Source organism: Melopsittacus undulatus, chromosome 3, assembly GCF_012275295.1.
Source record: "Melopsittacus undulatus isolate bMelUnd1 chromosome 3, bMelUnd1.mat.Z, whole genome shotgun sequence".
NCBI classification, from domain to species: domain Eukaryota; kingdom Metazoa; phylum Chordata; class Aves; order Psittaciformes; family Psittaculidae; genus Melopsittacus; species Melopsittacus undulatus.
Window position 1 is genome coordinate 48,653,153 of NC_047529.1, and position 13,454 is coordinate 48,666,606.

At 39.2% G+C, this 13,454-nt stretch overlaps 1 protein-coding gene across 1 annotated transcript in view; it reads right to left on the reverse strand.

The window, feature by feature from the left end:
* Positions 1–13,454, reverse strand: part of SNAP91 (synaptosome associated protein 91) — a 68,366-nt gene that overhangs the window by 16,775 nt on the left and 38,137 nt on the right. The window contains exons 12-16 of the mRNA XM_005153141.2: positions 12,782–12,891; positions 11,961–12,061; positions 6,815–6,829; positions 6,499–6,669; positions 494–601 (exon numbers count right to left, since the gene is read on the reverse strand). Coding sequence (XP_005153198.1) covers positions 494–601; positions 6,499–6,669; positions 6,815–6,829; positions 11,961–12,061; positions 12,782–12,891 — 505 coding nt within the window. The remainder of the gene's footprint in view (positions 1–493; positions 602–6,498; positions 6,670–6,814; positions 6,830–11,960; positions 12,062–12,781; positions 12,892–13,454) is intronic.

Below are 13,454 nucleotides of genomic sequence, written 5' to 3' on the forward strand. Positions count from 1 at the left end.
TATATGTGTATGCATACTTAGGATCAGTGAGGCAGGAAGTCAAGAACAAAGCAACTACAGGCAATGCACATACTGCAAACACACACAGAGGAAGTCACTCTAACATCTAGCTTACTTATCCAGACACGTTACTTATGTTTTTCCAAAATAAAGACCATCTGAAAGGCTGAGCACTCTATTTACTAAAGGGGAGAACTTTCAAAGGCTGTTTGACAAGGCCAAAAATAAAAGACAGAAATACGTCAAAAGAACATCCAGATTAGCAGGTTACTGCTTACAAAACTCAGCACTGACAGAACTGTTTATTAGCATTACCAAATAATCACAAAGTTATTGAGACTTGGAAACAGGCAGTTTTGTCAAGCATGCTTTTCAGTCTAAGGTTTGTTTTGACCAATTGCAAACACTATGAAGATTTCAGAAAAACACACTGCCATGTAGTTTAAACAAAAAACCAGCAAAACAAGAGACCGTCTAATGACATAAAACCCACCATTTCCTGAACATGCATCAAGAGCTGCTGCTACAGGGGTTGGGGTAGCTGGTGCTGCTGCCCCTTCAGCTGCTGCAGGGGCTTCCCCAGGAGAAGCTGCAAAGGCATCTTGGGTGCAGTTTAAGAACAGAAATCAAAAGGAAAAAGGATAAAGAGAAGAAAAATATAGTAAAAGAACCAAGTTAAATTGCACAGGTAGATCCCCTTATACAACATGAATGTCGTTACTCTGACAACAAGACAAGTCATGCAGCGCAATACACTTTGTCTCTCCCCCAGCCCCACGTGAGCAGGTTCTAGACAGGGTTTGAAGACAGAGCTTCTTGGGTTTCCCACAGGAAATACAGTGAGTGTAAAAGGCATTATTCTCATTGTATAAGGGTTCAGAGCAGCATGCTCATGTACTACCCAAAATTAACTAATGAAGGAAGAGCAGAGATAGTAGTAAATTGCTGTTAATAAAGGTATTAAAAACTTGCATGCTCAAAGCCTGTAATACGTGTGATTTGTCTGCAAATGCGAATTTGCTTGCATAGTGCTTCACAAACTTAAGCAGTGAAACAAATAAAAATCCAATTATATTGGCAAAGATTTGCATCTACTATTTCCAGTTTTTGAGCCAAGTCAGGCACGCAACACCTGAGAAATTGAATTTACTTGTTTCTTAAGAGTATTCCAATTGAATGTTTCTGAAGCCATAATCTGATGCATAGATTACATTTATTTAGCTTGCTTCTGACAGATTAAGATCATTCATCTTAACTGATGGCCAGCAGTAGTTGTCTCTCCTTCTTGTAGGACCAACTCTAGGCCAACCAGTCAAGGTAATGAAAACAACTGCTTTGGGGTTTTGGAATTTCTTGCTTATGAGTTTTCTTCGCCAGTTATTTTGTTTGCCACTTACTAAGTGGTATGCCTAAACTTCACACTCTGAACTTTTACAGCATTATTCCTCGGCTTAGACCACCATCTGTAGCTCTTACTTACATGAAGTAGTCCTAATGGGCAGTGCCATTTGGACTATCCCCACAGGCAAGCAATTTCTTCACAAAAAGACTGCACAACTAAGATTAAATACTTCAAGATGCTCATAAAGGCCATTTTTCTACTGCTACAAAGTTAGCAAGTTAAAATAAAACCAAACAAATAACAACAACAAAAAATCCAACTGTTGGGGGATACTGCAATTGCACTGTCAACCTAGCACAGGAAAAAGCTGAACATGCTTTAACTTGAGTGTCATTTTAAAATGAAACAAACCATTTTAAAAACAAGTTTGTGCCAGTTAATCTAAAAAGCTCAAAAGAACATGCACTGAAACTTCAACAGAAGAGACGGAAGCCAATTAGTCTTGTACAATAGAATTTAAATGAGTTAATAGCAAAAAAGACCTGCTAATAAGCCATTTCAAATATAATTCTATTTTTCACATAACAGCGGTCAACAACAAAACTGGATGGCAGCTGTCTAAATAAAACACATAATTAAAAAAAACCCATAATTTGTCAAACATCACAGTATTGTATTGTACGTACACCAGACACTGGCATAACCACACAGAAGAAATTTAACACAGAACCAGACTGAAGAGTTTTCAATTGTACTACATGTTAATACACTATGAATATGACCACGCGTTGGGTTTTGCTCCACAGTGGCAGCTTTCAGAGGGAGGGTCACACAGGGCTCTTCCAAAAGAGCACAGTTTGTAGGCTAACAGCACAAAAGCTCATCAATAACACTTGCAACTATTTTCCAGCATGACAGACTCCAGAGTTCACATTAAGTGCAATTTCAGAACACACAGAATTATACACTAGTCCTATGTTGTGACCACTTTTGCCTCAGAGTAACACCTATTTCTGTCCATATAGAGACTACTGAAGTTCCATGTGCAACAAGCCACAGATTAGGGTGGGCACAAATTCCTTCCAGCCCATAGATAGAAGTGAACAGCAAGCTTGGCACCAGCTTTATTATTTATTGCCACTTTTGAATGAATCATGCATGATACCACTGGGCATGATAATGCCAAGCATTATCATTTTCTTTAGCAGCATATACTTGGGTTTAATTGCAGGTAGAATAAACACCCGAGTTCATAACAGAATCTAAAGGAGATTTTTAAATATTACTTGCTCTGAGGGTTCAAGAAATCTGTATGAGCATAGAGACAAACTAATATGAAAAGGTGACCCTACCACTCACAGTTGGAACCAGGGGCATGTTGTTTGCTTGTTTGTTGCTTGGTTTTAGGTTTTTTGTTTGTTGTTTGGTTTGGGGGATTTGGGTTATTTTTGGTTTTGATTTGACTTGTTTGTTTGGTTGGTTTTTAAGTTAATGCCTATTGAGTTCTATGAAGCCTTTCAAAAATCTCTGCTGCACCTGAACAGATGCCCTCTGCTAAAATCTAAGATGATATGCAGAAATGGATACATTTGCGTACTGCGCATTTTATTAACCAAATAAAATAACCCCAAATAAAGAAAACCCCAAACCCCTCAACAACACAAACGAACAAAAACCAGGACTGTTTCATTTGTGTTCCTCCATATCAGCATAGTAACACTGTATTTGCATATCCAGCACTGTAAAGGATGATACAGCTAACTTATAATCATTTCATGTATTACACAACATGGGATACAACCCTGTGGAAGGCACAAGTATAGGAAAGATCACAGAACTAAAATGCAGAGGTGAAAAGAACTTTCTTATTTTCCCACAGGTTTTTCCTCTTCATCCACCTTCCATTACTTTTGACATGGAGAACCTAAGTTAACATGAAATATTCCACTAGGCTCAGAGCTAGGAAAGAATCATAAGAATTACAGGATTTAGTTTGTTTCTTTAAAAAGCACTAGTTTGCTATACCACCATGTTCCAGCATAAGTGACATTCATTAGCCTTTTAATGCCAAGAAGTCTTAAATTGCTTTGCATCTAGTTTCTTTAAAGGGGAAACCATAGTTCTCCTGCCTACTTACAATTTGTATCATGTGAATGCTTAATAACTGACATTTGCAGTGTCTGTCATGAATTCTTATTTGAACTGCATACAGTGTAATCTACAAAATAACTTAAGAACGTGCATTACTAGCATCTAAACCCACCATGTTCAAATCTATTATTGAGATCCAGCATTTCAAGATATTTTGCTTTCTACCTTTACATTTCTCCCTCAGGAACCATTCCAGCTGGAATTTGAAAATGGCCTTCTCTTGTTTATCAGAAACAAGATAAAGAATTCTTCAAGCTGGCCCAGGTAAATGAAAGCATGCCCATTAATCAGATTAAATCCTTCAAAAATCCTATGCTGGATCAATGCTGCACTTCTTTCTCTGTGTTCCAAGAACATGTTAGAAATTAATACATAATGCAAAGCTGCTTTTCCTCTTAAAAAACAAAGCCCAGCCATAAGAAGCATGCAGGCTCCTATCAGCTAAAGTATCAGCAATTGAGAGCAAGAGAGTAAGTCAACAGTCATTCCCACAGTCTCCTCTTCTGCTTCTTCCATCAGTTTGGCTCCCTGCCTCCTGCAGCTTTCAACTTCCTTGCCCTACCCAGCCACTCCCTGAAGACTCTGCATTCTTTCTCCTGAGAACAGTGCCCCCATGCCTTCCCCTACCACACCTCACCGTTCCTTATGGATTTCCAACATGGAAAGCAGCTAAGAACTGGCAAGCTGCAAAGTTAACATGACCTTGAAGACTTTCTGTAGCAGACCTCAAAGGTCAAAAACCTACTTATTAAGTGTAAGCATTCCTGGCACCACAAAAGCTAGAGAGCGTTTGTAAATGCTCCAAACCTACCAGTTCTTGTGTTGTACAGTCTTAAAGTAACAAGGAATGTATGGAACGTCACTAACAGAACAGCCTTCAGGAGAACACACAAAAAATCCCAAACAAACAAACACAAAAGAAAAAACCACCACCCCCCACCCCTTCCCCCCAAAAATAAACCAACACTAAAACATGAGTACAGCAATGGAAGTTCAATATGGACTCCAGGGTCTTAAAAGGGTCTGATCTGTGGGTGTCTTGAACCCACTGCAAAAGTACCTTCGCTGCTGAGTGTGTTTAAATATTTATCTCCTTGAGAACTAGAGATTTTCTGCTGTTGTAAATAAGAAAACCTTGCTTTGTCTGATGCGTTCCAGGAAAAAGTCTGCATTCTTCTAATATACAATCCATCAGAGATTTATAGTATTTGAGCAACAAAATACATTAAGAGATCAAGTCACGGAACTCTGGATACTGCAAAAGTAAAATTCTTTCCACATTGGAGAATGAAGGCAACTCCACTTCTTAATATGTGCCACTAAGCAATCTAATGATCAGTTAAATCTCTAGAAACTAAAAGCATCTAGCTCTTTGTTAGTCTCTTTGCCACTTCATAAACATGGAAGTAGACACATGATCTGGCAGTAGCCATTTTCCAAGCACAGAATAGTGGAAAAAGTTGAAAAAAAGAAGGATGCATCTTGCTGCTGTACTACTGTAAGAATAGGAAAGAGTTGGTGTTTTTCTTATCCTGTTGCCAGTTTACAGTGATTTATAGCCAGTTAAGTATCTAAATTATACTAACCCTAAATGGGCCTTTTTAAGTCCAATATCAATGCTAAATTAATAATGCAATTTGAAAGTGCTGTATCCAAGACTGGCTTGACCCCAATGTCTATATACCAGAAGTTTCACATGCTGTGCATCTACAGGGGTGTTAATGAGCAGAGGCTTTGGCTTCTGCAAGTAACCAGCATCAGACTCTCTTCTTGCTCCTAGTGGTGTCCAGCACCACTGCCCACAATTGTGTTAAAATTGCTTCTGAGCTCTCTGATCCTGAGGGACTTGGACTATTACCCATCTTTGTGAAAGGAGGGGCGAAGTAGCAAGTAGCAGTTGTACTCCTTTCTTATAGCTTCTTGGCAGTTTTACTGGGGATAACTTGGAGCTGTCTGTTGAAGTCAGTCCTAAAAAGTCTTCCAACTGGGAACTTTCAGTCTTCAGGAAACACCTTTGCAGACAAAGTGTTTACGTATCAGACCTATCCAGCACTCCCGTTACTAGAAGCGATGAACAGCCCCACTGGAATTCAGTTTTGATAACAAGTAAATTACTAATTCCTTATAAGCACTGTCATGCTGAAAGTATGCATCAGAGGAAAACTAGAAAAATACAGTGATTGGGTGATATTAAATATCTTAATATTTTGTAAATCAGAATATTTTTTCATTAACCTGGGCTGGTATAATGTTGAAAAGAAAAGGTAATTTCTGACATGTTGTTGAGAAGCGTCCTGCTGTATGGGAGTAACAAAAAAACTGATAACATATAGGGGGACAGTTATTCTTAATTATGAGGTTAGCAGCTAACGTTAGAGACTGAAAGAGCCTAACTAAACTATAAGACTATGTTTCCTCTACATTAGTTGTACAGTTGGCACTTAGTACAAGTTCATTGCCACTTTAATTTAGTGTTAATGCTATGTGTAATAAAACCCAGCTTCAAAAATGCTGAAATACAGTAATTTCAGCTAGCTCAATACTGTATTCTCAAGTAAGATCCAAAATAAACACAATACAGCTCAAGCATGGCATGTAATGAAGGGGCAGAAAGCTGCCACATCCATTCTCTTCAACTATGAAAGCACAACTGCTTTTCCCCAGGAATTATAGTACAGTGCATAATTATTGAATAATGTGGAAAGAATACATGCTTACCCCAGTGTGGACCTGAAAACAATGTTCTTAGTTATTCAACCATAAGGTAACTCAGTGTTAAGTGTACACAGTTTTCCGTTTCTATGTATATGCAGAGGAGCCTATTAGCTAAAAGCACAGCAAAAAGGTAGTTGGACAGTTTATATTTCCTGTTCTACACAGCATCCAACACACAGGCACCTCTGGTATTGTTAATTAAATTAGATGCCTCATTTATAATAGCTAAACCCAGCATAGCTTAATCTACCTTATAAGCTGGTGCAGAGTGCTATTGCAACCGAACTAACCTCCGAAGAGATCCACTTCAGCCGTGGTAGCAGTAATAGTTGTAGTTGTAGCAGCAGCAGCTGAAGTAGTTGTAGTATCAGTAGTTGCAGCAGTAGTTGCAGTAGGCTCTGGGGCAAATGGATCTGAAATCTGTGGCTCAGAGGTAACACCGGAAAGTGCAGCCAGATTATCTATATGCAACCATATAATGAAGATCAAACAGGAAAAGTAAGGGGAAGAGGGAAAGAGACCACAGTTACTCAACTCCAGAAAGCTGGAGCTTTTTATAAGGAGTCTTAACATCCAAAAGTGTTAGAAATCAAAAATATTACTCACCCTCTCCCAATAGGTCTAGTAATTGTCCATTAAAATGCAGCAGAATAAAGAAACAGACCAATTAGAACTGCCAGATTGAAGATGTTCATTAGCCATATGTTCATGCTCTAAATGACGTGTCTAGGTTCAATACAATTTAAGCACCTGATTTTCCAGCATTTAAGAGGTTATTGTTACATGGCACAGCTCATTTTATTTAATAGCTCTATTCAAAACAGAACCAGTACATACATCTCACACATTTGGTAAGTTCCTTAATATCTAATCAGCAAGTTTTCAAACACTGGTAGTATTTATCACTTCTGTTTCATGCAGCTGGTTTTCTTCTCTTAAACTAACAGAGAGAACCAAGTAGTAGCCTCTAAAGGTTGACAAGAAGGTCTTCTACCTTTCACTACCCCAGGGTAAAGCGAAGGACCACTTAGAAGCTCAGATCATCACTATACTAGTTCTCTCTTGCACTTAGCTTAGCAGCACGAGAGTAAGACCAGAAGTAGGTAGACTTGTCTGAAATTTATGAACAGCTAGCATCCTCCAAGAACACTGAAAAAAATTTAACTGGAAGTTCCTGGGCCTAACAGCACACAGATTCAAGACTTCCACCAAGTAAAAGTGTACATGGGAGAACTGAGCCCAAAGGAACTCCAGTGCTCACGTACAAATACAGTAAACGGCCATAGTTGAAGGTTATTTAAATCCATGAACTATGAGTAGAACATACTCAGATACCAAAGAGAATCTCAAGATAATTGTGCTTAGTTGCAAGTATTTTCTAGACCAAAGTAGAGAGAAAGCAGTCAAAATCAACATTATAGTCATTAAAACTAGGCAGAATTCAGCTTACTGTTCTGCCATACTGAGCTGTTGAGATCCACTCATCAGCCCCAGAACCCTTCACAAAACTGGCACTGAAGCCAAGGTACCATAGCAGATAGCAGCTTGCTATCTGCAACAGTAAGTTGCTTCAGTATGCAATATATGGCATCTCTACTGCCTGAAGTACATTCTGAGAAGAAGACAGGCTCTGAGTCTTGTACTTGAGACAGCTGTTTAGTAAAGAAAAGACAGAAAAAATTAGGAGAGCACCTCCTCTTTTCCTACATTTGTAATGAAGTAAGCAACAATGCAGGAAAGACCACCTCTGTCAACACTGGCTATGGGGAGTATAAAAGATAAGCAGGCTGGTTCTGTTCCAGCTTTGATTCCTTAGTCAACTATTTCTGGGAGCCAATGAAGCAACTTTAATGACAATTTAGCAACTTTCATGACAATTCCTACAATTTGATGTCCTCTGACATCAGTCAGATTGAGCTCAGAGGAAGCTTTTTCTACATAAAAAACAACTTTAAGCTACAAAACCTTATGAAAACCAACCAGTTTGGCCCCTTACATTTTTATACTGAAGTTATAATAGCCTGGGCTCAGCAACTACCTATTTACCAACCAGTAGCTCAGTGTTGCTCCTAGATTCATTGTACATGTGACAGGGTCATAGGTTCATCTGATCCACACTGAACAGCAAGCACAGAGTCCAGATGGTTTCCTATGGGTCTGTATGTGGGCAGCAAAATGATTTGAGCAAGCACAGCTCAATCTTCACAAGTTTTTATTTTACAACATATGTTAACAAGGCACTGAGAAACCACATGTAGGTATTTTTGTTATTGGCTCCTTGGGAGAGCTGTGCTGGAGACTGGCTGCACAAGGAGCTGAGGTAAGTCAAAACACCACTCTGAAAGAGCTTAGCAGTATATTAAAAATGCAGCACCCTGGTATCTCATTACTGCACTCCAGGTGGACACCTCACAGCTAGACTTGAAATAAGCAACTGTTGGCAAACTTTTACTTTTTGTTAGCTTATTCCTTTTGTTACCCAGTTATGCCACAGATCACAACACAGTGAAATCACAATAATGGAGCATGGCAATATACACTTACTCGTAATATGGGAAGGATTAAAACCAATGCTTTATTGTATAGTAATATTAAAGTAGCAATATTAATAGCAAATTCATGTTCTAAAGCAGACTGCAAGGTAATTCAGAGCAGAAATTCAAGTCAATTTGCTTTTTTATCTGCGAGTCAGACCTTGTGATGATACAGAATATGATCTACTGTTTTTTCTGTAATACCACAGTCTAGTTTGCCTGCCAAATGCCTATCTATCCACCTTGTGATATGCTGCAGGAGACTTACTACTCTGCCTTGATCATCTCCAGTTCACAGAAAATGGTACATTTTCACAAGTTATAGATCATTTGCTAAATAATTTATGCTGTATTTGGAAATACACTACATATACAGCAAAATATAGCTATAGTGTACTCTATATACCACTAATTATACAGTGTACTACACAGAACATGCAGTATTGCCACAATACATAAAATCTACACTACCAGTGAGACTGAGAAAGCAATACTGTTGTTGGTAATATATATTCCTCAGGTTTATGTGACATTTAAAGTGCCATCTTGATGCTGCATCTTGAAGCATTTGATATTCACATTTTCCTACCTATTCTGAACTGCAGCAATTCTCCCAGCTTCCTCCCCCTGCTACTGCTTTCTCCCAAGTTCCCATGTTAAGTTGCTGGGGGCCAGAAGAGTTTTGCAGATAAGAAGCTGAAGCAACACGGAGGCACTGTTACATATCCTCCCAAAAGCTCTGGGTGGAAAGAAGGTCATCTTGTCCAGTCTCCTGTTCAGAACATTAAGTTCAATACGAGCTCAGGGTAGCCATGGCTTTGTCTAGAAAGGCCTTGAAAAATTTCCAGGAATGAAGTTCACTAGCTCACATCAAAGTTCTGCTCCAGGACTGCCTTACCCTCCAAGTGAAATCATGTTTTCTTCATGTCCCATCTGCCTTTTAAGCTGCAATTGGTTGTTATTACCCTTCATTATAATCAACTATCTTTTTCAAGTAAATTTTGGCTCTGCCCTGCAACTCCCCTTCAAACAGTTGTAGGCCACTATTACGATTCCCCTTTAGCTTCCTCTTTGCCAGATGACAGAGGCCCAGCTCCCTCAGTCTCTTTCCACAATGATGCACTGTAGATGCCTAAACTCCTGGTAGCCCTCTGCCAATCCCCTCTCTCTTACATCAGAACTGGATGCAGTACTCCAGATGTGGCCTCACCTGCACTATCAGGTCCTGTAGTACATATGAGACTGTACAATTTTAATGATGTACAAAAATGTACAATTTTTACCTGCAGGTTTAGCTGAAATAAGTAAATAAATTACAAAAAACCCAAACAAACAAACAAAAAAAAATCCACCAAAACCAAACACCCTCCCAAAACAAACAAAAAAACAACCAAACAAAAAACAACAAAAAACCCCCACAAAACCAAAAACATCACAAACCCAAAACCCAACTCTTAGCCCAAGCTCAAAGGTTTTCTCACTACCAGATGAAACATTAACAGAAATTTCAGTATTTTCACACTAAAGCCATTGCAGTTCTCACCTTATGCATGTCTGACACGGTGTTTGGCAGTAATTCAAAAGAGGGTTTTTTTTTTTATAAAAAGAGACAAAAACCCCTAGCAAGATTGCAGTGCAGTAACAGGTCATCATACATGGACTCCTGCCAGCAGTAGAGCAGACAAACCTGAAGCTTACTCAGTTACCAAAATGCTATTCTGAAAGGCAAGTCTGAATTATATTTGATGAGGTAGGCAATAACCCTGGGCAAAGGAAAGAAGTTAGCTGTCCTTTTCTGTTGTAGAAGAAAAGGACTAGGTACTTTACTAGTCAACTTCTAATAAAAACACCCAAGTTCCCATCTAAGGAGCTTTGTCTGAAAGAGCAAAGCAAAAGAACCCAAATAAGTCATCTAAAAGACGACTTGCAATACAAATCGATATTTTACAATATTAATGGCAATTTACTCTGCATGGATGAGCAACTGCTTAAAAAAGTAAGCTGAGAGGCCTGAGTATTTTTGAACATCTCAAAAGCTTGTGTTCCAGGCCTTGGAAATGACAAAGCAAAACAAATAGGACACAATAAAAAATTGCAGAATAACTAGTCCCAGGCATTGTAGAATAGATGACTCCCTGGTCTTGCTTTCTGGGTAGGATTACATTTCAGTAAATAAAATTGACTCTGCTGAAATAAAATACTCAATTCAACAGGTAAAATTGGAATATGAAAAACATTCTACATGACAGCCATAGCTATCTTCCCATAACAAAGTGGCTGAGATACACTATCATCTTTAATGAACTGAAACGAAGAACAGGAATAGGGAATGCAGAAGCCACCAGTAACCCGTACTAATATTCATAGCGGAGCCAGCATGACTCAGTGTAACATTCCTGCTGTGAGAGGGCTGATGAGTTCCTTAAACTGCCACACAGGATCTCTTCAGATTATACCACAGTGTGGTTACAACTATGTAAGTTAAATCACATTTACTGGCCTAATTACTTGTCTTCAGAGGACAGGAATGAACATTGCCTACATTTATTGCAGCCCTCTACACATCACCAGCTGCTAGTGCTGCTTGCAACAACAGGCTCAGTTCACCACAGAGCACATATTTCAGACAGCTGGTTAGGTGTTCCTATTTGAAAGCAGTTAGGCCTCTACTTCTAGTTTCATATTATTATTCTGTGCAGACAAGGCAGGTTTTAATAAAATATGTTAAGGGTTGTCAGAGGTCATCACACTTGCAGCAGAACTAATTTACCACCATTGGCTTTACATGAATTTTTGTTTTAAAAGATGTTTTGATCCTCTCCCTACTGATCTGTGGGTTTTGCTTTATGAAGAGAAGTGTTGATCTCTGTGTTCACCTTGCCAATAAGCATATGAGCAATTCTAGTTCTTCTGTTTTAAAGTGCCTACCCTACCTGTTCACCTTCAGCCATCCCCCATTCCTGCTCACTTTTAGTCACATAATCCTGGCTCCCCCCAGCTTTGCAGTCAGGCTCTTGTAAGCAGCTTATACTATTATACATATCCCTGGAAAAAGGAGTATCCTTGTGCTGCAAAGGGATGCCTGACCATCAGGTCAGCAGAAGCCTGGGGGTGAGCTGGGAACATCCTGTGCTAGCAGCGAAAGAGCCAGGTTTCAGTTCAGCCAGGCAAGAAGACGGAGACTGCAAGAAGAGATGCTGACAGTGAGGTTTCTCTACCTCCCCATGAAGTGGCTCCAGCAGGGGCTGCTGGAGCTGCCTGCCCAGTACCGGCAAAATCTGGTTGAAGATCCAGAAGATCACTGGATGGTTTGGAAGAGCTGCCAGGAAAGGAAGAGAGATTAAATATTGGAGGAATTTGTTGATTTTAATCAAGGTTTTTCAAAAAATGATTGGGTCATAGAAATTACCCTTTGTTTGGATAACACATTAAACCATTGAGAGATTTGTTTTTTTTCAGGCCTCAGGATTAGAGCGGTGGCCATAAACACCTCTACTGCAGTAAGCACCAAGAATACATTACACCTCAGGATGGGGCCTTAACTTACTTCCATTACTTGATGACATTGTAACAGGTCTATGAGACTTTTACAACCCTAAAAATACAAACAAACAAAAAAAAGAAATCCCAAACCCCAAAACCAAAATCCCAGTTGATCCCAAAGACCAGGACAAATAACTGCTGCAGCTGAAAACAGTTCTATTCTACTACAATATTTCATTGAGCCATGTCAGAAAACAGGAAACCTGCATTTCTAGGCAATAAATAGGCATTGGGTAGAAAGAGTTGGTAAGACTTCTATAACTTAAGCCAGACAGATGTTTGCTTAGGAAACAACATCTTGTTCATTTAGAACATTTAAATAATAAGCAATAGAAGCTCTTCCTTCAGTGAGTTACTTCACCTGACATTTAACTTCAATGTCCTGTCTTCGGACTTCTGGTTCAAGCATAAAGCTTTTACATCTCTAGAGTTCTTTCATTTCTGCTCATTACAATAAGTAACAGCAGTTTGTTCTGGTTCTGACTTTCTAACTTACCTGACTGGAGCAGCTGTAGATGAAGTTGCAAAAAGATCAACTGGAGGAGATGTATCAATAGTTTTTGCTGGAGTAGAACTAGGAGATGTAACAGTTGTGGCTGGAGAAGACTGGAGAAATATTGTAAATATACATTCAATATACCAGTATTTGTCCACAAACAACTCGTGCACAGATTCACATTCTTCTGAAAGTTAAATACTTATGAAAGTATGAATTCTGAAAGTATGAAAATATGAAAAAAAAATTATCCAATTTTGGCATCAGGTCTTCGTATTGTAACCTGTTTCCCCATTTGAAAGAATTTAAGGAAGACTGGGATAAGTTTTCAAAGGGTAGAGGAGTCGAGAAACTCCAAGGTGACTCCACCTAGCAATGCCTGGCTCAAGAGGAAAAGCCTACTGCGTGCATTCAGAGCCCTGCAGACACCAGCAGCCAGTCTCATATGAGCTTGAGTCCCTTGAGTTCAAGCTCACCCAACACCTAGTCAACTAACTCAGACTTGTGACCTGGAGTTGCCTTACCTGCTTTTTAAAATCCCAATAAAGGTAACTAACAGTTCCTATGTGTCAAAGGATTCTTAGCAATGTCCAAGAAAATGGTTTGCTCTCCCAAACTCCTTCATCTCAGTTTTAATACCATCCTGAAGATGGAATAATTTGGCCCCTTCATT